Source organism: Plasmodium vinckei, assembly GCF_900681995.1.
Source record: "Plasmodium vinckei vinckei genome assembly, chromosome: PVVCY_02".
Taxonomy (NCBI): domain Eukaryota; phylum Apicomplexa; class Aconoidasida; order Haemosporida; family Plasmodiidae; genus Plasmodium; species Plasmodium vinckei.
The window spans coordinates 408194-434007 of NC_051294.1; the positions used below are offsets into that span (position 1 = coordinate 408194).

A 25814-nucleotide genomic window follows, 5' to 3' on the forward strand; every position below is an offset into this window, starting at 1 on the left:
AGTTAGGATAATTCAAGTATCGATAAAATCGATGATTGGGTATGCATGTTTATTTCTATACGTATGGATAATATATTTATCAGTAATAATATATATATGAGTATTTATACAAGCATATATGTGTATATAGAGACAGTAATATATGTAGGTATGGTACTCCCCAAATATATATGAATAAGTGGTAGCCAAATTGTAATAGAATATATAAAAATGATTAGGAATAAAATTATTATCGATAAAAATAGTATAGTAATATAAATATTGTGATAAAATGAAAGAGTTATCTTTCGAAAGTGAGGGGGAAATTATTTATGAATTCATAACATCAATTGAAAATGCCATAATAAAGTTTAATAATTATATAAATAAAAAGAAGACTCAAAAAAATGTTATTGAAAATAAAGATTTTTTAAATAATATTGTCTGGAAATATTTAGATAATTTTATTCCACCAAAATTATCTCGTCATATGAAGTGTGTACAAAACCGAAATTTTTACCAACACATATTTCTTTGTGCATTTTATCATATCATTATTAAATACATAACATACGATCCTCTCTTTATTCTGCAAAGCGTTTTAGAAGAGAGAAGTGAAGATGCGGGATGTGATAAAGGAAACTTATGCCAGACAGACGAGATAAATATTTCCCAAAATGGTGTAAAATGTGTCAAAAAAGAGGAAGAAAAAAACCAGATATATATTGAATTAATTAAAATTTGTACAGAGAAAAATATCGAATTTAAAGAGATAAATAATAATTATTTAATTCATAATTCAACTTATGAAAAGATTTGTGATATCATTTATTCTTTTGGAATTGTATGTTATATTTATGAATTTTACACATTTTTTAAAATAAAAAATATAAAAATTTCAAAAAATGAAAAATTTTCATTAAATTTTTTTAATTGGATTTATGATATAAAATATAATATACTAAAAAATATAAAAACTAGTAATGGAAACAAAACAGATAGTTATTTACAAAATGAAGAAACAATTAAAAATAAATTAACTTATAGTTATTTTTCAGAGAATGTAATGAAAATTTTTATGAATAAAAGTAATGACACTAATTGTGAAGTGATAAAATATGACCAAGTCAGAATTTTACATTCAGAACAAGTAAAAGATTATTTAAATTTTATTAAATATAATTTTATTAATATTAGGGAGACTATAAATAAAAGTTATGAATTGTTTGAGTTAGAAAATTGTTACATAGATAACGATTTTTTTAATTATATATTTATAAAAAAAAAACAAATCGAAGAAATATTCACACTTTCATGTGATACAAAAGGTACTAATCAATTATATAGTAATGGCAATATAAAAGAAACACAAAATAGTAAAATATGTTTCACTGAGCATTATAACATTATTGACGATGAGAGTATTGCTAACGGACTGATAAAAAAGGAAATATCCATTTCTAAACGATACGAATATGGTGAAAGTTTTGAAAACTCTGAAAAAAAATGTGCTTCAACTGTAAATAGTGAAAATGTAACAAGGAAATCTAGTTTTGTTGATATTGATAATATTAAAAATGACGAGAACGGGTCATTTAGCAGTAAAAGTAGTATTGCTAATAAGATGGAAAATTTTGAGCATTTTGAAAACGTTGAAAACTTTGAAAACTTTGAAAATATAAAACAGCATTTAGAAAGTTTATATGAAAAAATGAAAATTTTGAAGACATCCAAATTGTATGTCCCTATATACTTATATATAAATCATGTGTTTGATTTTTTTAATAATAATAATGATAGTAGCAATTGTAGTATTAACAATCGAAATGGTAGCAGGAATCCTAATCACAATAGAAGGAAATATAAAAAAATAAATAATTTTAATTTGGATTTTAATGAAGAGTTACAAGAGAATAATCAAAAAAATATTTCAAATAATTGTAACAATAATAATGGTGTGCATAATGAAAATAATTTAAAACAAGTATTTTATATTTTATTATATTTAGGAGATATAGCTGAATTTATTATTCATAAAAAAAAGTCTATTGATAAAAAAGATATACTTAATAATTTAAAAAAATATATAGATACTGAATTATTTAATTATAAAAATAGTTTTGAAAATGAAGAAAATATTATAAAAGAAGTTAAAAATAAAAATGATATAGAATGTAAGGAATATCATAGGATATTTTTTAATCCAGCTATCGGTTATGAGCAAGAATATATTTCTAAAAAGAATGACAATATTTCTTGTACTTCTCAAATTGATTATAACACTTTAAAATATGATATAAAAGAAGATGTATCTTCGCAAGATGGTAGTGTTAGATCACTAAGTAATGATGGTATTTGTGGACAGGGAGAAAAAAATAAAAAAGATAGCACACATAATAGTAGCATACAAAATAAAGAAAATGGCACAGATGATAGTAGCTTACAAAATAATAATATATCATTAAAATCGAGGTATATTATTCAAATTTATAATTTTATAAATGAATATATATATATGTTCATATCATTTGTCAGTTTAAATGTTACAAGAATTGCAATTTTATTAATAGATAAATACAATTTAGTCATTCCAAATAATTATTTAGATTTAAGTTGTTATGTTTATATATGTAATAATAATAAAAATAATTCGAATCTTTTATATTTTATAAGTAAATATAATATTCATCAATACTTTTTTTCAAATGAAATTGTCAATAAAGATCCTAAACATAATTATTATAAGTATAATAATGTTGAAAATTTAGAGAACCCTCCTAAGCAAAATGATTATAATTGCATGTACACAAATGATATAATAACTTTTAAGTGTGCTTCACATGACGATCAAAAAGGGTATAGTAACAAAAGGGGTAATAAATTAAAAAATAAGGGAAATAAAGTATGGAATAATGAAATATATTATCATACTAGATGCCAAAGCAATTGTAGTCGTAGTAGTAGAAAAGAACGTAGCAGCAATAGCACAAATAGTAATAGATACGAAGGTTTTTATGGTGATAAAACAAAAGGAAATATAAATGAAGATAATGTATGTATATTATACAATTCAAATAATAAACGAAATAGTTCAAATTGTGGAAAATACACAGACAATTATTTGTATGTATCTACGTCTGCAAAAAAAGACGGTTCTTGTGATCAAACTAAATTATTGGCACCGAAAAAAGAAACAAACAGTTTAGGAGTAGAATATAATGATATGATATCTTCAATTAATAATTGTTCTAACAAATTAAATGGTAAAAGAGATGAAGAAATTCAATGTGTACAAATTTATTTAGATGATAAGATAAGGTGTGTAGAAATGAAGAATGAAAAAAATAATATTGATGAATATTGCATAGAAAATAATGAAAAGAAATTATTACCTGACTATGTAAGGCAAAATGGAGAATTTGAAACACCTAAAAGAGAAGAAATACATCATAAAGGAAATGAAAATGGTATATTTAATAATAAACAAATTATTGATATTAAAAATACAAAATATATAAATGATTATAGAAATTGTAGTAAAAATAATTTGGATAATCATTATAATGTTTATAGCGCATATGCAAATAGTAATGGTTCATATGATAATAGTAACAAAAATAATTATTCAAGTGAAAATAATAAAATTCGTAGTAGTTGTAGTAGTAGCATTGATGAAAAATATCAAAGTAATGATTGTAGTAACACAAATAGTGATAAAATAGTGAGTGAAAATAGTAGTCAATGTAATATTAGTAGGATTAATAAAAAAATAAATTTAAATGTAACAAAAATAAATAGTATAAATTTTTTAGACAGATCTATTTATCCTATAAAATTAAATATTACTTATAATTTACAAATAAATGATTTATTTATTAGTGATACAAAAGTTTCAAATTGTGTAGAACATTGTAAGGGAGATAAAACATTAGAACTTGAATTAATCAAACAAAAATTAATAAGTGGAAATACAAAATATGCAATAAAATTAATAAAAATGTTTAATTATGAATTATTACAATTTCCAAATTTATTTTTTTACTTAAATTATAAATCTTATAATTATTTATTAAACAATTTTGATAAAAAATATATTATTTATTATCTTTTTGATAATCCCAAATATTTAAAAATGTATTTTTATTCATTATTAAAAAAAAAAAAATTAGAACATTGTTTAATAGCTTTATATTTTTTATACCCAAATTATATATCATTTGATGATCCATATTTTCAAATGTTTTATTTTTTATATTTTAAAAACCAGAAAGGTGAAAAAGGAAGTTATGCTAATTATTTGGATTATAATATTTCTAATAATGACAAAATGTTTATGTATGATCACCAAAATAAAAGAGGACATGATAACGATTATAAAATTGTGAATAAAAAATATTTGACAACAAGCAACATGTGTAATCATATTATTAATTGTAACAACATTTCAAATTGTGAAAATGATTTTAGTATTGGTACTATGCGAGGTGTAAATGGTGGAGCCTGGAGTTACAATAATATATATTATTTTTTAAAAAAGGAATGTGTAATAATAAATGAATCAGATATTATGTTAAAGAATGAAGAAATTATGTCAGAGGAAAGTATAACAAGAAGAATATATAAAATATCCGATGTTTTTAAATATTTAGATGTATTTGAAAAGTTTAAAAAGATTAATTCTGAAATTGTTAAGAACTCCTTTGATTATTTAGTTAAAAGGAATGGAACATGTTCATGTAATAAAAATTATATTTGTATTAATGATTTAGGGTCATCTTTAAAAGAGATAATTATAATTGAATGTTTCCATGATTTTTTAACTTTATATGAATATATAAAAAAAAATGAAAAAATAATATTTGTTGATGCAGAATGGAAATGTGCAGTATTTAGAGAAAATCCGATTATATCTATTTTTCAAATTGCTTTGAAAAATTCAAAATTATCATATATAATAGATGTAAAAAAAATAACAATGGAAAATTATGAAATTAATTATTATATATCAGAACTTTTTAGGGATGAAAATATTATAAAAATAGGAGTAGCATTTATAAATAATGATATGCTACAATTTAAAAAATTTTATGATGTATTAAATATGTTACAATGTGAAAAATATAGCAACATACTATTGAAAGAAAGTAGTAAAGACAAAAATGTAAGTCAAGAAAATGAAAAGAAATATAAATACAACATGAATAATGATGATTTATTGAAAAAAATTATGAGAAATTTTTTTAGAATGGATAAAAATTACAGAAATGGTTGTAATGCTAACTATTTTAATAATTATAATAATGGAAATAAATATTATAGTTTTATAAAAAAAAAAGAATATGATCAAAAGAAAAGTGTTTACAGTTTAAATGATGATATAAGTTATAAAAATATATATCCAGCTAATTACTTTTTAAAATATAAAAAAAATAAAACACTAATTGATAAGCATTTAAATACAAAATGTGGGGTATGTAATAAAACAGGTATTTATAGTTGTATACATAAATATTATGATTTAAAAAATATATATAATAAATATTATGAACATTTAAAAAATAGTTTTCCATGTCTTAAAAAGAATACCAGTCTTTCAGTTAAACTATTTGGTAAAGCATTATTTCCAGACAAAGAAGTAAATAAAGAATATCAAATAATTAATTGGAATTTTAGACCGTTATCATTTAAAAGTTTAGAGTATGCAGTTCTCGATGTTCTTATTTTGAAAAAATTTTATATTTTAATCCAATCAAAATTACCATTTAATATTGAAAACGATTTATAAATACGTGGATGTAGAGATGCTCAATTAGCACCTGCGTGTACGTAGTGTGTGTTTATGGCTCTATATATTTAATTGTATTCTTGTTTTTCAATATAGATTTATATGTGCATATATGAGGATATGTACATTATATTGGTGGCATACAGTTTGTAACCCACTAATACGTATATACAAAGTTTATATATTATATATATATATATTTATGAAAGATATTCCTTTTTTATTTTATAATTAGTTTTTTTTAATTTGTTAATATGAGATTTTCAAAATAAATATATTATTTGTATATATTTTAAAAAATTAATGCCTATTGAGCTAATGTTTGTGTGTATATTTGATAATTTTTATTATTCCTATTGTTTATGTTTGTTGTGTTGTTTGCATTGCTAGCATATTGCTAATGTTTATGTTGTAAAATATTATAAACTTATCTTTTAAAGCGTTTTAACTCTTTTAAAATGAAATAAAACATTTTAAAAATTATTCCGTTTTGGAACTTTTTATACTTATAATTTTTTTCACATATTTTTAAGTACCTTTGATATGGTATGATTGCGCATTTACAAAAAAAATTGATACCTTGGCTAGTCATAATATAAAGGAATGAAAATATCAATGGTAGGAACTCCAATCAAAGAAATAAAACCATATTCATGCTCCAAACTAATAAGAGAATTAACACAACATACTACCATTTAAGCAAATATATGGGTGGTTTTATTATGAGGAGATAAAATGAGATATTTAACAAAGAAGACATAAGGACGTATGTTATTACGTGATAAGTATATTTTTCCTCAAAAATAAAATAAAAAATTATGTTTTTAAAAGGTGAAATGTTTATTAGCAATGTCATAATGATAAGTTATTTTAAAATGTAGCATTAAAAAAACGCAAAAAAAAAATAATATGCAATGTAAAAAATTGGTGAGAAAAATATGAAATATTTGTTTTTCTCATGCTTAGTTCCAAATAATAATTATATAATTTCATTAATTTTTATGAACGTTTTTTTTTTTTTTTATTTAATCATCATCTTCGTCGCTTGAATTATCCTCATCACTTGAGTCATCTTCATCTCCGTCACTACTATAGTCATCATCGCTAGATAAATCATCATGTTTATCAAGTAATTCTTCTAATCGTTTTTCATCGTCACCTCCTATAACTAATATTTCTCCTTGTTGCTTAAAATCTCCACCTTTATATTCTTTAATTTTATCACTAATAACTTTCATTGCTTCTTGTATTTTTTGCATTCCTAATTCTTTATCATGACATGATGTTACTATAACATACTGAGGGGGTGCAATTAATTTAATATTAATAGTTACTTCATTATTTGAAATTTCTTTTCCTTTTTTTAAAGCTTCTTTAACAGCATCAATACCTTCATATCCAAAACACCAAACATCTATTCTTCCTCTCAATTTCAATGCTTGTGGTGTTAATCTGAGTTTTATATCTGCAAGTAATGATTCTTTTACAGCATCACTTATATCCATTTCTTTGAATATAACATCTGGGTTCATAGTTGCTTCTTTTAATGCATCTAATGCATGTCCATATTTTTTATATAATGGCCATATAACTTTTCTGTTTAATTCTTCAACAGTCATATTATGTTTTTGTGCAACATGCCTAACAGTTTGATGAACTTTTTTCGATTTAGAAAAATGGTCTTCACATTTTATAATATCTTTTGGAGATACCCTTCTCTTTGATAAATCAATGTATCCCTTTTGGTTATCAACTCGAAGAACTAAAACTACTTCATGTCGACCTACTCTAATTAATTTATTAACACTTCTAAATCGTCTCTTTGAAAGTTCTGACATTAAAATCATACCTGCATAAGTGTGAGAAAAAGTCATAAAATGTGGCATACAGTCAAGAGTTAATAAATATATAGGGGCACCATTGGTCAAGATAAAAATTAAGAGAAGCGCCAAACATGATAATGCCATGATTTATAAAATGAAAGGTATGAGAAATAGAAACTGATATAGATCATATAATATGGATATGTAAAACAATTTCATTGATCTTTTATAGCTTTGGTGTTATGCAATTTTTATCAGGCATAATAAATAAGTGAAAATAGTATAGGCAATATTATCATATGTACATACCTTCCATATCATTATATTCAAGTATGGAAACATAAGCACCCATATCCTCAATCCTATTAACTTTAACCATTATTAAATCATCAACTTCGGGGAATTTTTTTTCATAAAATCGGCAATCCCCTAAATCAGTTTTACTCCTAACGTCTCCCATTTTTAATTAAAAACTTTAAAAATATATTACAACTGATTTTTAAAATGTATACATAAAAAGTATAAAATTTATATTAGAGAATTCTTATACATAATACATTTATTATGTTTTATTATATAATTTAAGTGAATTTTCTAATTTTTTTTTTATGTAAAATTTACATAAATATATTATTTTTTGTTATAAAAAAAAAAAGAAATATATGCAAAAAAATTGTTTACAAACTTTTGGAAAAATAGTAATTTTTATGGATTATTTCCTAATAAAAAAACTACAATGGAACGATTTTATTTACCCCCTTTTTATAGAACTGTAAACAAGGTTTTACTCATATACAAATAAAAAATAAAGGGTAATCCAGTGTTTATATATTTTTGCCTATATATGCATAATTAGTAATATTTTGTGCGTAATATAAATGGAGTGCCTAGTAAAAAAATAACTGGGTTATCATATATTAAATAAAATATATACCGTATAAAAATATTTGATTTACTTATTTATTGCATAAATGCATACTTAATAGGAAGTTATAAAATATATAGTACAATTTGTTTGTTTATATATATTGCTTGTAAATTGTATATACATTTTTATACATATATTTTTTTAGGGAAGCAAATTTATATTATAAATACATTAGTTATATGATAAATTAAGGAATTATTTTTAATTAAAATAAATTATAATATATTCATTAAAGGGAATAGGGGTATTATATTTATTTAAATTTTTTGTAGAACAGTGATATCCATTTTAATATATAGAAAAATATATTTTAAAAAAGGAAGGGGGTAAAATGCCATTGGTGGAGAATATATATATATATATTGTGGCAACATACATATTTCATGAATAATACACACAAATAAAATTATGGTTATATAATTAAATTATTTTTTAGTAAATTATATGTATATAAATATGGGGATGTTTTTGTTTTAATATAAAATATATTGACAAATAATTTTAAGTCTTAAAAAAAGTTAAGTATATAATAGGACATTAAAAAAGGGAAAGAGTCAAAAAAAAAATTGCCATAATAATTGTTTATAAAAAAAAATTGACAATCATGAAATGATATTTTTATTATTTAACACACTTTCATATTTCTTAAAGGATATAGAGAATTAAAAAGTAATAAAAAATGGGTATAACAAAAATAGAATAACACTAAATGGGGTTAGTGGTATATTTCTTGTTTTTGTTAATTTTTTTTATAAATTTCCAATAAAAAAACAAAATAAAATATCAGCAAAAAATAAATTAATATATGTGGAAAATAAGGAAACATTATATGTGTCAATTAACATTTTTGATATATTTTCACTTTTGTTTAACCATTTTTTAAAAAAATTGTATATATCAAATGGTGAATTATTAAGTTGTAAATTTAATAATAATTTGTTTAGTTCATTAGTTTTACTTTTTCCATTATTTTGTATAATATATGCTATTTGTTTAAGTAAATAAATAGAGTGATGTGTGTCACCTTTTGTTTTATGTAGTAGAACATTTTTTTTATCAATTTTTTTGTTTTTTGTTTTTTCTTTTAAATAATTTTGTAATTTACACATATTTGCTTTATAAAACTGTTTATTTGGTAATGCTAGTTTTCTTTTTTTTTGTTTATTAGTAAGGAAATGTTTATTACGTCTATTAATGGTGTATATATGTTGACAATTGTAGGGGTAATATCGTTTATTCCTTCGTCGTGTGTGTGCATTTTTATAGTTTGGTCGAACTTTTTGTATCATTTTATTTGTTTGGCAAGTTTGGCCATATGTATGTATTAATTTATTTACTTCAAAAATAAGAGAGCGTACATATTTGTTATATTTGTAGTTATATAAATATCTATGTCTGGGAATAAAAATATGATTTTCCTTATTCTTAATAAGAGTATTCCAAAATTGATAATATGTTGGGAAATTGCAATAGGTAGTATATAAATATATTAAATTTGTTGACACAGTAACACTTATTTTTTGATTATTAAAAATGATATGCTTGTCTATATAGCCTTTTTGATAATATTGTATAAAAATAGTTTTAACCAATTTGATATTATTTTCAAAGAAATATGTAAAATAATAATCATTATTTAAAAATAATAAATATTTAATTAAATTAGTTTTAGTAATACAATTTTTATAAAGTGCTTCCAAAATTTTTAAGTAGTCAATATTACAACTAAGTATATAATCCAATTTATTAAAAAATGTATTTTTCAAATTTTTTTCTCTATCTTTTATATATATAGGCTTGTGTGTTATTGATATACTTTTTTGTGTTAAACAATTTTCATCTCTTTTAAATATTTCATTTTTATTATTCCCTTGTAAGCAGTATCGATTGTTGGTATATTTATGTAACAAGTATTTTTCTCCTTCCTTATTATTATATATATCATCTATGTAAATATATTTTTCTTTTTTTTTGTTATTTTTTTGAACATTAGTAAAATAATTAAAAAATTCAAGGTCATATATTATGGGGTCTTCAGATTTTTCAAAATTATTTTTATTGATACAATTTTTACGTCTTTCGTGTGTGTTTGTAAATGTGGATATTCGAAATTGTGTAGCAAATTTTTCATGTTGTTCTAAATAAAATGATTCCCAATATTTATAAAAAAATTCATAGAAAAAATAAAAGGAGTTATATATTTCTGACAAGACAGGTAAATAATTTACACATTTGTCTATATGTAAGTTTTGGATTAAAACAAAAAAAAAATTATTATTATAAACTTCTTTAGGTAATAAATATTTTGTAAATGTTTTTATTTTTCCAATGGAATAATCTATTAATAATTTGTTTATATCGTTTATTAAATTATGTTCATTTTTTTCTTTATTTTTATAATAGATCGTATATATATTATTTTTGAAATGTTTATTTTTGTACATATTATTTATGTTTATTATAGAAAAAAAAGGTGTGCTAGTATTTTGGCTAGCTGTGTAAGATATATTTATGATTTCCGTACTTGTTTCATTTCCTTTTTTGAGACCATTTTCTAAATTCATAAACTTTTTAACATAATCTTTGATAGATTTTTGGTTATTACAATTTTGTTCATTCAAAGAATTGGTTTCTAATTTTGTTGAACTGTTCATGTAATAATTATAAATATATTGATATATAAGTTTTAAAAAGTTTTGATATTTTCCATATTTATCTTCATTATTAATATGGTCAATTTTATGAATTATTTTATTAAATTCGTCATTAAAATGTAAGAAAAGTTTCGAATATTTTTGTTCTAATAATTGTTTGTTATGATATAATTCTTTATTTTGATCATCTTCAATATTTACATAATATTTTAACATTAATATTTCACTCGCATTTGTGTGTGTGTAACTATTTTTTAATTGAAATTGCATTAATGTTTCATCAGAATAAATAAATGGAATTTTTTCATAATATTTGATTATTTCTGTTAAAAATTTGAGTATATAAATTTGTTTTTTTGTATATTTCATAATTTGATTTCTAAGAATATTTTGTTTATTTTCAGGTTTTAGATAAAATTTGTGATGATCTGATGTGTAATTATAAGAGGGACCACTATCTGCAATATTATATAATTCAAGGGTCTTGGATTTTGTACAATTATTATCAGTTTTATAGTCTTCATTAATTTGGTTTATTTCAACATTAGCAGAAACATCTTCAAGCATATTTGATATGGGTATATTGTTATAATCAACAAAATCGTTTGTGCATTCTTTTTTTTTAACAAATAATATTCCTCTTTTTATAATTTTTTTTATCATATTATGATTTTTATTCTCATTTTTTGAACTTTCAAAATAACTAGGGTTATATGATATATTACTTAAATGGTCAATTTCAAAACGTTTCAATTTGTCTTCATCATTTATATAGGATTCCTTTTCATTGGTTTTTTCTTTTGTTGGGCATGAAAAACTTAGACTGTAATATTCAGAATTTTTAATTGACAAATTTATTATATCCAATAAAGGTATAGCACTAGGAGATGATATTATTTTTTTGTTGTAATTCGAATAGGATTTTTTTCGCAAAAGGTATTCATCATTTTGGAAAGTAGTAGATATGGGTTGTTTTGCTTTTTGTGGGGTAGTATTTATTTTGCTTTCCTTGAATGTATTTTTATGGATAGTATAAGTAGTGACTTTTTCTTTATATATTAATTGAATAGGCAAATTAACAAATTTATTTGATGTTAGATCATATATTTTTAGAAAGCTTTTATCCATTAATAAGACATATAAAAATTCAATTAAGTGTATTATAAAACGAGAAGAGAGGTCATATATATGAAAAAAGGTAAATAATATTAATGTTAATGTGCATATTGATAAACTTGTTTGTTTTTTTAAAATATATTTTCCAGATCCTAAATTTATGTACCCTAAATAATAATAGTATAAATTATTTGTATTTTTATCTCTAATATTTATTAAATTATTAATTTTTTTTTTAATTTTTTTATTTAACATTTTATCACAACTTCCAACAAAAGTAAAAGATAGACATTGATACATTAAATTAATTATATCATTTACATCATCTTCTTTTATTACACAAATATAATCTCCATTTATTTCTTTTTTTTGTTTTATGATTTCTTCGGTTTTAAAAAATTCTTTTAAATATGTTTCTTTGTCGATTACAGTACTGGGCATATTTATCGTTTCATAAGAGTTTTCCAAATATTTTTTTATTTTTTTAATTTGCTTAACATATTTTAGTATTAATTTATATATGTGTGAATAGGTTGATGCCTTGTTTTTGTTATCCTTGATAATGGCACTGTTTTTATTTTTATTTTTTGTCTGAGATATATTAGATTGTGGATTATTATCATTAGGAGATATTCCACTATTTAATTGAGAGCGCATATTGTCATATTCGATTCCATCTCTGTTTGAACTTCTTCCCGATCTTTTTCTATTCTTACTTTTTTTGAGTCTATCCGAATCATTACTTGAGGATGAATTATTAAAATTTATATCTGCAATAAAATTATAAAAATTGTTATCAATTTCAAACTTGTTATTGTAATCTGATAGATTTTCTTCGTCTGGATTTGTTTGAGCTCTTTCTTCATCATATTGATTAAAATATGAAGTGGTTTTGTCTATATTTTGAGCATTTCTTTTTCCTTTTTTATTTTGTTTAGACAATTGATTATCACTGCTGTTGCTATTTAATATAGAATGATCTGAATATATCGGTTCTTCATTATTATTTTCTAAATGGTTATTTTTTTGGCTTTTTGAATAGGTATTTGGATTAGATTTATAGGAGACTTGTTTTTTTTTGTTTTTTTGTTTTTTGTCTTGATTTTTTTCATTACCAAGATTATGATTAATTTTTTGCACTAAATAATTAATTTTTTTATATAATTTTTTAATTTTGTTTTTTAAATATATATCTTTATTAATGTTTTCAAAATAATAAATATAATCAAAGCATATTTTTTTGAGTGTATCATGATGTGTTGATAAATATTTCAAGCTAAGTACTTGTAAAACTCCAATAATAATATAATATCGTAATATTTCACAATTATAAATAAATGTATGATTATTTAATAATTTTTCTTCATCATTTTTTTGACAATTTTTAGTATCACCTTTGATAATATCATTACTAGTTCGATTAATTTTGGTGTCTTCATTGTTTTGTATTTTTACATCCATATTATTGTGTGTACAATCTGAGAAATTATTATAGTCATACCCATGAAAAAAATAGTGCATATTTGAAATATTGTCATCATGTTTTATTTGATCATTAAAACAGTTAAAATTTCCTTTTGTTTGATCAAAATCGAAATAATATCCATCTTGATTTAAATATTTTTTTGCATTGTTTATTTGATTGGAAACAAAAAGGTGTTGTAAATTTAAATGTCCATTTTTTACGAAATATTTATTTTCTAGATCGGGATCTTTGAAATTTCCTTTTTCATCAATTAAGTGCATATATGGTAGTTGGTTTTTTTTATTTCTATTTAAATCGTTTGGAAGTATTCTTAAAAATTTTGGAATATTTGCTAAAATATATGCATGAGATAAATCAACAAAATCAAAGATAATCATATTTCTTGCAAAAGATTTAACCATAACTTCATAATTATTAAAATAATATATATGATCAAATTTGATAGGCATAAAAATCATATTAAATGCATGAATATTATTAGTTTTGTAAAAACATAAAGAGACTGAAATAGATGATGATATAATCATATGCATTAAATTATATGATATACCATCAAGATTTAAATATTTAAGTGAATAATTTTTTATAAAACTATTTTTATGTATATTAAATGGTATATTTGCATTTATAAAATAAAATAAAGAGCTAATTAAATTATTAAATATGTTGCCATTTTTAAAATTTATACATCCAATTGCCCAAAATATACATAACAAATTTAATTTATTTAAATCTCTTTTTTGTAAAAGTTTAAAAATTGTTTTTATTAAACTTTCATTTTTGCTATTCATATGAAGATAACCTAAGCATAATATATTACTACTAAAAACAAGATTATCTAAATGTGTATTTTTTTTTTTTTTTTGTTTTTTTATTCTGTCTAGTTCTTCATATCTTTTAAGTAAATTCCATTTATACTCCTGTTCTATTCGACGATTGTTACTATTGTTTCCATTATTCTGTCCATTTGAATCAACAATATTTGGATTGCTCCCAGATATATTTTTATCAATAATTTTATTACGGCTATTTATATTATTTGAATTTTTATCATCATTTCCAAAGTATAATTGGTTTGATTCTCCCATCCTTTTTTTTGGTGACATTTCAGAAAAATCTGATTCATGCATTGATACATTAAGAAGAGAATATATTTCATCTATGTTGTCATATTTTTTAGTAAATTCATTTAGTTCATTATCATCATCATATATATTTAATTCGTCTTTCATATAGTTTTGTATGGAATTATTTTTTTTATCATTTTGGGATCCTTCCTTATATTGATCATTATTTTCGATGCATTTGCTAGCACTAGAATTGGGGTGTATATTTAAGTCTGTACTATTTTGTTGTGAAATTCGAGAGTTTTGTTGCTCTAAATTTGGTAGACTGGATTGATGTTCATTTTGGTTATTAAAATTGTTTGTAATATTTATAGTTAAATTTTTTGACATATTAGAGGAATCAGTAGAAAAATGTTCTGTTGTTGTTGTTTGATCAGATAATTCATTATCATATGCATATAAGAAATTAAAACAATCTGAATTATTCATATACATATTTTTGCAGTTATTATTTCGAAGTTCGTCAATATTATTTGATGAAAGATTTGTGTCTCTCTCATATTTATAGCCATTTCGTTGTTTGGTTTTCCTGTTTTGAAAAGTGGCTTTAGTGGCATCATGATCTTCATAGACATCTATTTTACACATATTTGTGTTTAAACAACGGATCAGTAAATTTTGATATTTAATTTTTTGTGTGCCATATAATTCTTTAAATAAAAAATTGATACAAACAAATGTGAGATCTATATTTCGTGATGATATTAAAGAAAGAGATAATCCTAAGATAGAACAAATATATAAACTTCTATTTTTAAATTTTAATATATATTGTAAAAATAAAGAAACATTAACATTTTGAAAAAATTGTAATAATCCTAAACCAAAAATTAGACCAGCTAAATAGTATACACCACAATATTTATAATTTTTATTAAAAAATTTATATAAATAATTTTCATTATTTATTATTTTTAATAAAACTAAATTTTTCTTTTTATCTATTTCATCATATTTTTTATATAATATAGTTTGACAAATAGAGCAGTGTAATTTTAATTCATTTCTAATTTTCCCATTAACAAAATTATTATATTTTATAGATTGTTCTTTGTCAAATGAAAAATCATAATAATCAAGTTTTTTTTTTAATTTGTATTTTAAATTATTAATTCCGTATATATTATTATTAATATTGTTATTATAATATCTATAATTATCGTTTTCATCTGGTATAGTATCTGTATAGCTAGATATTGTTTCATTTAAATTATTTCGTTGTCTTCTTAAATGTTCATCATTATAAAATGATACATTTCTTCTACTTAATATACTATTTCCTGATATTCTATGTTGGTGTCCATAATTTATACTTTCATATGAATCATCATTATTATTTTCTCTATTGTACATATTTAATTCTGCTAATATGCTATCTCGTCTGATATCATTATTTATGAGGTAGCTATTTCGTCTATCATATTGTTGAATGGATGGAGAACTTTCGTCTATTTCATTATTTATATAATAGCTACTTCTTCTACTATATATATTATTTGACAATCTAGAATTTCCATTATAGTATATATTTAAACTAGGTCTTCTATGAACATTATAAAAAGATATATCATTGATTTTGTCATTTTCTGTATATTCATTTAATGGTTTGTTAGGTGTGTATAAAAAATTACTGGAATAATATTCATCATTTGAAGAATTATCATTATTATATATTGGAGAATTATTAATTGGTGAAAATGATTGACTTTGTATTTTATCTCGTCCTAAATAATTTCCATTAAAGGTTGTATTCCCAATATTCATTTCATAACTTGTATTATTTATGTTTCGATCATGTTCATCTAAATTGATATTATTTAGATTTCTAACAGATGTATTATAATTATTTGTACGATTATTTCTATTGTTTGGACTATGATTTTCACTTTCTATATTTGAAAAAGATGAAACAGATGAAGAAGATCTACTACTCTCTAATCTGTTGCCATTATTCTGTGTTTGACCATTTGTCATACCTTCTCTTTGGCCACTAAAGTTTTGACTATCGTTAATATGTTCACGATTATTATTACTATTGTTATTTAATGTGGTAATAGTATTATCTAAGAAAAAACTACTTCTTGAACCGGTTGAAATTCCCATTTTATTTTTTAATTTTTTTGTTGTAACTGTATTAAAATTTCTTAAAATCGATTTATATGTATTTAATTTTTTAATATACTTATTTAAAGTAAATGTTTTTTCCATTTTATCAGTTTTCATATGAACATTTAACGTATTTAATATACTATTTATTTTTAATTTTATTTTATTAATTCTTTTTTTATTTCTTTTTTTATAGGAACATTTTATTCTTTCTAATTTAGATCTATGTTGTATATTAGGTGGTGTATTAAATGTAAAGGACACAATATCTCGTGTAAAATTTACTGAGTTGTTTCTAAAATGTGGATAACTATATAGAGAGTTATATTCTGACTCGTTCATATCATTTCGATCTAAAAAATTACTATTTCTACTTTCCCTTTGTATTTCATTTCTTCCAATATCTTCATCTATATAATATTCGCTTATATTATTATTATTATTAGTATTAAAATTTTGTATAAAATTCGATGAACGTCGATTTCTTGAATCTCTATATGAAAGTCTATTTGAGATACGATTTGAATTTCTATTTTGGATATAATCTAATTCATTTTCTCCGTTTGGACTTATGTCATTTGGACTTGTATTGAGGTTTTGACTTGGTCTGGTAGGGTGTAAAGTATCTGTTTCATCGTCACGAGGTTCATCAATTTGATTATTAGGGAATGCATTTCCTGTGTCTGTTCTAGAACCCTCATCGTTTCCTTGTGGTTGATTTTCTCTTATATTTGGACTATCCGAATTCCAATAACTATTAAACTCTCTTATTCTTCTATTCAGCATAGTAACTTCTGAAGACTCATTAAATGTATCTGTGTATAGTCTTCTATTCTGGTTATTGCTCATATCATATTCATCATAATTTCTATGTGTATTATTATTTCGGAAATCGGCATTTCTTGTCATATAAATTGAGTTATAAGTATTTTCAGGTCGACCATGTTCATTATTATGATTTCCTCGTTGGTTTGCATATCCTCGTGAATCAGTAATCATATTATTATTATTGAAGGGGTTAATTGCAATGCTACTATCTCGTCTGGCAATTGAGTTTACATAATTATTAAATTGATCCCGTGAAAAACGGCGATTAGATAAGTAGCTAGATTCATTGAATGAGTTTCTAAAACTATATCTACTATTATAACTACTTCGATTATAATTAATATCTTCTGATATATCTCTATTATATCCTCGAGATGAAATAATGTTATTTGAAAAAGTTTCATTTTGATTCATAGATACACTACTTAAGATACTTTGATGATTTTTTGAATCAAATAAATATACATATAAACTATATTTGATAGTAAAATTGATATCAGGTTTATAATGAACTGAATTTACTATATTAAAAAAATTGATCCCACTAATATTAAGCATACTTACATATTTCATTTTATAAAATTTTTCTAATGTATAATATAGATGCATTAAGCCTAATGTATTATCTAGACTTTTATCATTTTTTATATCTATTAATATATTTTTTTTTTCTAATTTATTTAATTCAACTAATTGAACAATTTGTTTAATATATTTATTTACATTTTTTTTATTATATTTATGTTTGTGTAAATATGCACTTTCTAAACTGTCTGAACTATTCCCAATATCTGCCAAATCAATTAAATCGTCATTTTTTGTATCGGAACCATCATCTTTAATTTGGTTAGCACCACCTAAACCCTCATTTCCAAGCAGATTATTGGCTGGTCTATTTTGTATTTTTCCATCTCTACCCTTTAATAAATGTACTTTTCTCTTTTTATAATATTTAGAAAAATAATAGTTATGAAAATTATTTAAATAAACTAAAACATGGTCTTTATTATGTGGGAAATAACAAGAAGATATATTTCTATCCATTTTAAATGTATCAAAAAAAAAGCAACAATCTTTTAAAATTTTATATTCACTTAAATAGCTCTTTTGTATTATTCTATTTTTTTTATAAACACTACTTTTTTCATCATTTTCATTTTGATTATAATTCCATGGTTCATTATCACAAGGATCATTGTTGTTGTTATTATTATTATATGAGTTTTCTGTTTTTTTTTGTTTGTTTGATTTTTTTTTTTCGTCATTCTCCCCTTCGCTTATTTGATCGTCTTTATTTTTTTTCTTTCTTCGATTCCTTTTTTTTTTCATATATAATTTTTTTCTTTCAATATAAGCATCAGTATAATACATAAACATATTAGTGTTACTATTACTAATTTCAATTCCACTATCTAATATATCTATAATTTTTAAAAAGTTAGTTTTTAATTGTATATTTGGTGAATCGAAGCATTTGTTAAAAAAAATGTCTTCTCTTTTTATATTAACATAAAACAGTTCGTTTTGGAAATTAAATATTTCGTAACACCCTGCAAATTTAAGCATGCTCATGGGTGAAGACAAATTTATATTCCCCAAAGGGATCGATATATTCTTGTAACTATTTCGATCCCTATTGTCTAGCTCCGTTTTTTGTTTTGCTTCTTGAATACAAAATTGTGAGTCACTTTTGTAGTCAATACATATTGCTTTATCGTTTATAGATTGATCACTATTTAATAATTTTTTTTCATTGAAGGGTATATCCTTTAGCTCCATTCTTGAAGTACCTCTTGTTTTATACAAATAATCCGTATTAAAAAGAAGTGAATAAAAAAGTTGCACATATTTATTCAAAAGATATAAATTTTCATAATATATACATTTTAGTGGTATGTTTACAATATCTATGTTAACTATGTTTATAGAATCAAAACATTTTATATTAAATGTGTAGAAATTTATTTTTTTTTTATAATAATTTATATCATGATTTTGATCCCCTTCATTATAGGTATATTCAGAATGTATTTCGGAATATATGGGTCGCATTGAATCTTTAGTTTTAATACTATTCCCCTCTATTTTGGATTTATTTTCACTATTATTATTTCGAATTTTTTTATCTGTTATTTTTTTAATGGATAATTTTTCTTTTTCACTAGATGCTTCTTTATAATGAGCATATTTTTTGATTTTGCTTCGTTTTCTAAAATTTTTAATATTTTTTTTTTTTACAGTTTCCCTTTGAGGTGTACATTTATCATGAGAAGAGAAAGTTGGTTCTTTTGGAATCGAAATCAAATTTTGTGTAGGTATTATCGAATTTTTGTTATTATCCATAAAATTTAGGTTAAAAGGAGATATATACAAAATGTCTAATTCGTTTTTAATTATATTTCTTAAAAGGCTATCATTAATTACACTTTGATTAAAATTATGACCGTAAAATATATTCATATAAGAAATAATTAATAAATTTTTTAATGGGAAAAATAAAGGATAAAAATAATATAAAAATTTAACTTGTTCATTACAAAGTATTGATTTTTTAAATGATTGAAAATTTTTGAAACAATCTTTGATATTATTTATGTTTCCATTTTCTGTTTTATAACAATTTTCATTATTTTTAATTTCTTTTTTCTTTATTATAATATTAAAAATTTTTTCTATTTCTCTTATATAATATTCATATTTTAGTTTTAATTTTTTGGAAGGATATTCCATATTTTGTAGAAAAAAATAATCCATTGCCGATTTTTTGATATTGTCTTTATAGTCTCCTTCCTTATTAGGAACAATTTTATATATTATGTTTAAGGTGTTAGGAATTTCATTTAATTCTAGGTATATTTTTTTTAGATAACTATTTAGAAATTTATATTTGTCATGCATTTTATATTCATTTTTTCTGTTTAATGTATTACTATTATTTTGTGTGTATTGGGTTTCACATTCTGAATTATTTTCATATTGTTCATTTGAGTTTATTGTGGTTTCATCGATAGTTATATTTTCTTTTGTCGTATTTTTGATAGAATCGTGATTATGTAAATTTTCGTTATGACAATTGTGATCATTATTGGGTTGGGTATCGAGTTTGGATTTATCTGAAAAGTTTTCTTTTTTTTTTTTTGTCAAATATTTACATTTCATTTCACAAAGTGGCGTTCCTTCGCAGTTTTCCTCTACAGAATAGCATGATCTGATTAATTCATGCTTGTAATATTTTTTGCAAATGTGTATATAAAAAGAATTGAATGTTTTTTTTTTGAGATCACTGAATTTGTTAAAATAATGAAACATAAAATTATATAAATTTAGTGAATATGATATAATAAGAATTATTAAAATAATATTGTCTTTGATATTTTGATTTATATATTCTGATAAATTAATTTCATCATAATATAAATGCATATATGTTAGTATTAAGTATTTATTATTATATATATGTTTATACTTAATATGTACATATTTTATATAATTATTTATGACATTATAATAATTATATGATTCAAAATTGTTTGAAATATTTTTAACTGTATTTTTTTTAGTATATTGTTTATGTGTGTCATTGAAGCTTGCACACGTTGAGCTACTATCATGTTCATCGGTACTTGTAGACTGACTAGTTACTTCTTCGAAAATATTGTTAGAATTGTTACTAGTCAATTTTTGAAGTACCAAATTGCTTGAGTTATTTTTATGAATATTATTTTTGTGAATATTATTTTTTTCGTTGTTATTTTTGTCTATATCTGTGTCTGTTTCCGAACTAAATGAAAAACAGTTGAGGTGCATTTGGCTATATTCAGTTTCTATTATATTTTTTTTTTTTTTAATATATAAATATTTTTCTAATTTACGATATGTCTCGATGTTTTCTACACAAATTAACATAAACAAATAAATAAATCGACAAAACTCTATGTGACCCATATTTTCAACATCAAAAAAATTATTATTTAAGATTTTAAACTTATCCATTTTATTATTTATATGCATATTATGATTTAATGTGTGTGATGAATCATTATGTTTATCATTAGTAGCATCGTCGGGTTTCACATTTTTATCATTGCTGTTAATTTCGTTAAGTTTGCATTTGCTTAATTCTGATAGCTCATTTTCTTTGTCGCTATTTTTTACATTATTTATGTCTTCGTTTACTTGTGTATTTTCATTTTCTACAACATTTTTATAATGAGAAAATTCATCGATATTATCTAAATTTTGATCATCATCAAAAAAGTATATATCAATATTTATAAAACGAAAAATATTTGTGTCGTCTTCCCTTTTTTTACATTCATGAAGACATATGATAAAAAATTCAAGACTTATTTTTTTGCATATATAATAATAAAAAAAGGTTAAAAGTATTTTTAATGTTTGGTTTTTTGGTAATATATCAATATGAACTCTATAAGAATTAAGACATATTCGATTATTTTGTGAAAAATTTATAGTGTCTAATGTTATATTGCAAAGGTTTGAGTTATGTAAGTTATATACTTGTTCGTCAGGAAAATTAGGATCATCACAAGATTTGGAATTTTTATTATTATTTATGTTGGTGGTAGCATTATTATTAGGTATGCCTTTATATAAATGGACAGTAGAAATATATACATCATCCGAAAGCAAATATAACATTCCATCTGTATTTAGAACAATAATGAAATGGTTTAATTTGTTTATATCAAGAATGTAAGGGTTATTTAATTGATTTTTTTTTATAAAATTATTATATTCATATTTAATATTTTCTTTATTTTTGAACATGTTCATTTTTGTATTTAACAAATTTCTTAGATAGGAATGTCTTTTCGAAGAAGTCGAGACATTAATAATATTTTCTTCCAAAGTCATAGGAATATTTCGGCATTTTAAATTAGTAGTATTAATTTGGTTATTTATATATGCACATATATTATATGGATAATATTTAAATGTTGAAAATTCTTGGGACATGTTTATTGTGGTAAAATTTAATACATTTTTTATAATTTTAATTTTATCTTTGACATATTTATGATATATAGGTATAAGAAACAATAAATTATTAACATTATCATACAAACACAATTTAATTTTACTGTGGATACTTTTATTACCTCCTGGGATAAAAACAAATTGTGGTTTATATATTTCTGTGTTAAAATTAATATTCTTAATTTTTTGACCTTGACAAAAAAATTTATTTTTTTTTATACTTAAAAAATGTTGAAAAACAAGAAATTTATTTAATTTTTCCTTTTTAAAATAATTATACAAATACTTATCATTATATTTTTTTATATCATATAAAATATGAAAAAAAAAATATGTCTCAGTAATTTCTTCAAATGCAATACATAAATTTGTATTTGAATTAATGTGTATAATGTTCATATTTGGAATCATATTTAACCTGTCTTGTTCAGGTGAAAAGTTAATTAATTCATCTGTCCACATAAAAATTTTTTCTTTTTCATAAAAATATTTGCATTTTTTAAAAAATTTATAGCTGTTTTTATTAATAATAGCATTTGAATAAATTGGATGGACAGGTGATATGTAAACAATTCTTATTTTTTTTCCATTGTTTGGATTGACATTATTTTGAAAGTCACTTTTAATATCATCATTATTGCTACTACAGCTGTGGTTTGTATTGTTATCATTGCTAGCACTTTCGTTAGTATATACTACTGAGTATGAAAAGTACTTTACATGTTTTAAGTTGTTTATCACATTTACAAAAAATAAATAATCTTTATTGCAAAACACCCGAATGGGTTTATGATCAATAAAAAATTCTATGTTACTTCTTTTATTTTGTGTGTCAATTATTTCTATCCTAAATTTGTTATCAAAATTTTTTTGAAATGTATAAATGTGTGGATGACTATGACAAGGTAAACATGTGTTGTCTTCATTTTGTCTATTATTACTATCAGAGCAATCATAAAAAATGCTTTTATCATTAGGTGTTAAATAAAAAAATGTATGATTGGAAATTTTATAAAATTTTTTATATCCATCATAATAATGAAAACATATTAGTTCGTTTTCTTTACAATATGTTACTTTATATTCATATATTGTATTATTTATTATATTTGAATAAAATTTCACATTTTTAATTTTTTTATTATATATATTATTTATATATAATTTTTCATTAATATCTTCTAGTGTGTTACATATATTATTACTTTTCTTTCCATTTTTAATTTTATTATTTTTTTTTGTTAATTCAGAGAGATACACTTTTTTACAATATTTTTTTAAATATATGTCTCTCTTTTTTAATAATATCAATAATTTTAATATATGTTCCTTAATATTTTTTTGGTCCCGTTTTTTCTGTTCATATATATATGCAATATATTGTAATAAAATATCACTGTGTTTCGAATTACTACTTTCTTTGATTTGTGGATTAAAGAAATTATCCTTAAAATTTTTCTTTAGGTGATTATTTTTATCATCATCCAAATTATTGAATAAATTAAATTTTTTATCATTATCAACTGTTTGTTTTTTTTGTCTCTTCAAATTGAAATAATCTAATATTGAGTAATTGTTTTTTTTCACATTCTTTGTATTACTATCCCCATTTTTATATGTTGTACTTATCTTTGTATTTAAAAAGGTTGGCCTATTTGTTTGTTTACCATTTGCTTGGTCGATATTTGCGACGTTACTATCGTTTTCGTTCTCACCATTTGTGTGTGCAATATTATGTATGTTTTCATTTTTAAGAATAATTGCATACACCATTTTAATCTTGGTTTTACTAGTCCCTGGTTCAATTTCCCTATGTTATGTATATATTTTTTCGCTAGTTTATCTGGCTATTTCTTTTTGTTATTTTTTTTTCCACAAAAAAATATATATACTTTTTTCTTCGCACATACCCCCCACACCGTAGTGTTTCATTTGCTTATTATTTATTTTGTTTTGTTTACTTAGTTTATTATATTTTTATTTTTATCACATTTTGAACAGGTTATTAGTTGCACTTCATACTAATTGTGTATAAAAAATTGTATAAATGGATCGGCATGCTCTTCGATATATGAACTAGTATGGATATTTATGCATGCATAGATATACATACATAATATATGTGTGCTAATGAAGTGCTTTCCTAGTGAGGATTATTTAAGAGTATATTTGATTACTATCATTTGAGATTATATTAAAAAATGTATATTTATATACATAAGAAATGTTCGAGGGATATTCACAATTTAAAAATGGAGGGGGTAGAAATATATGAAAATGCTTATACTGTCTTAACAATGAGTAAGTGTTTACCTTAAAATAATATAAGATGTGTCAAAGAAAAAAATCCATGAATAAAAATGGATAAATAATTTATATATACATCAGTAAGAATTATGTGTTAATGGCTATATATGAATTTACATGCATGATAAATACAAAGAAAAATGTGATTAATAATACATCAGTTTTTCTTTTCGTGATTTGGCATAATACTATGAGAAGATAAAATAAGTAAATTAAAAAAAATGCCTCAATAATCAATAAATTAAAAAATATATAAAATACCAAAAATATCTTTTTTTTTTTTTTTTTAACAAAAAGGAAGGAAATCCAACAAAAATTCGTAAATTGACAAGGGTATGAAATGTGCTAGCTACCTTTTAGAATATTTAAAAAGGGGAAAAAATAGAGCATAAATTAAGAGGGGAGGGGAAATAATTTTTATCCTGGATTAAAAAACATAATTTAGAAAACTAAAAAAAATAAAATAATAATAATATTCTTAATTTGGTTTTATGTAATTTTTTTTTTAGAAGCCTTTTTATATTAGACCTTTTGTTTAAAGTAATACTTATATAAGTGTAAAGGAAAAAAAATTTTAATATTGAAAAAGGATGTTTTTTTTTTAAATTTATAAAATGGTCTTTTATAATATTGAATGAAAATGTAGCAATGTGTAAATGTTATATATACATTTG

At 22.0% G+C, this 25814-nt stretch overlaps 3 protein-coding genes across 3 annotated transcripts; 1 reads left to right on the forward strand and 2 right to left on the reverse strand.

The window, feature by feature from the left end:
• Window positions 1-271: 271 nt before the first annotated feature.
• PVVCY_0201170 (conserved Plasmodium protein, unknown function) lies at window positions 272-5764 on the forward strand (the record flags this gene model as incomplete). The annotated part of the gene is made up of 1 exon (XM_008628095.1): window positions 272-5764. The coding sequence occupies one exon, from the start codon at window positions 272-274 to the stop codon at window positions 5762-5764; it is 5493 nt and encodes a 1830-aa protein (XP_008626317.1).
• Window positions 5765-6789: 1025 nt separating this feature from the next.
• PVVCY_0201180 (eukaryotic translation initiation factor 2 subunit alpha, putative) lies at window positions 6790-8047 on the reverse strand (the record flags this gene model as incomplete). Its single annotated transcript, XM_008628094.1, has 2 exons — window positions 6790-7613; window positions 7897-8047. The coding sequence occupies 2 exons, from the start codon at window positions 8045-8047 to the stop codon at window positions 6790-6792; spliced, it is 975 nt and encodes a 324-aa protein (XP_008626316.1).
• Window positions 8048-9264: 1217 nt separating this feature from the next.
• PVVCY_0201190 (conserved Plasmodium protein, unknown function) lies at window positions 9265-24606 on the reverse strand (the record flags this gene model as incomplete). The annotated part of the gene is made up of 1 exon (XM_008628093.1): window positions 9265-24606. One exon carries the CDS (start codon window positions 24604-24606, stop codon window positions 9265-9267), a length of 15342 nt encoding a protein of 5113 aa, XP_008626315.1.
• Window positions 24607-25814: the final 1208 nt, after the last annotated feature.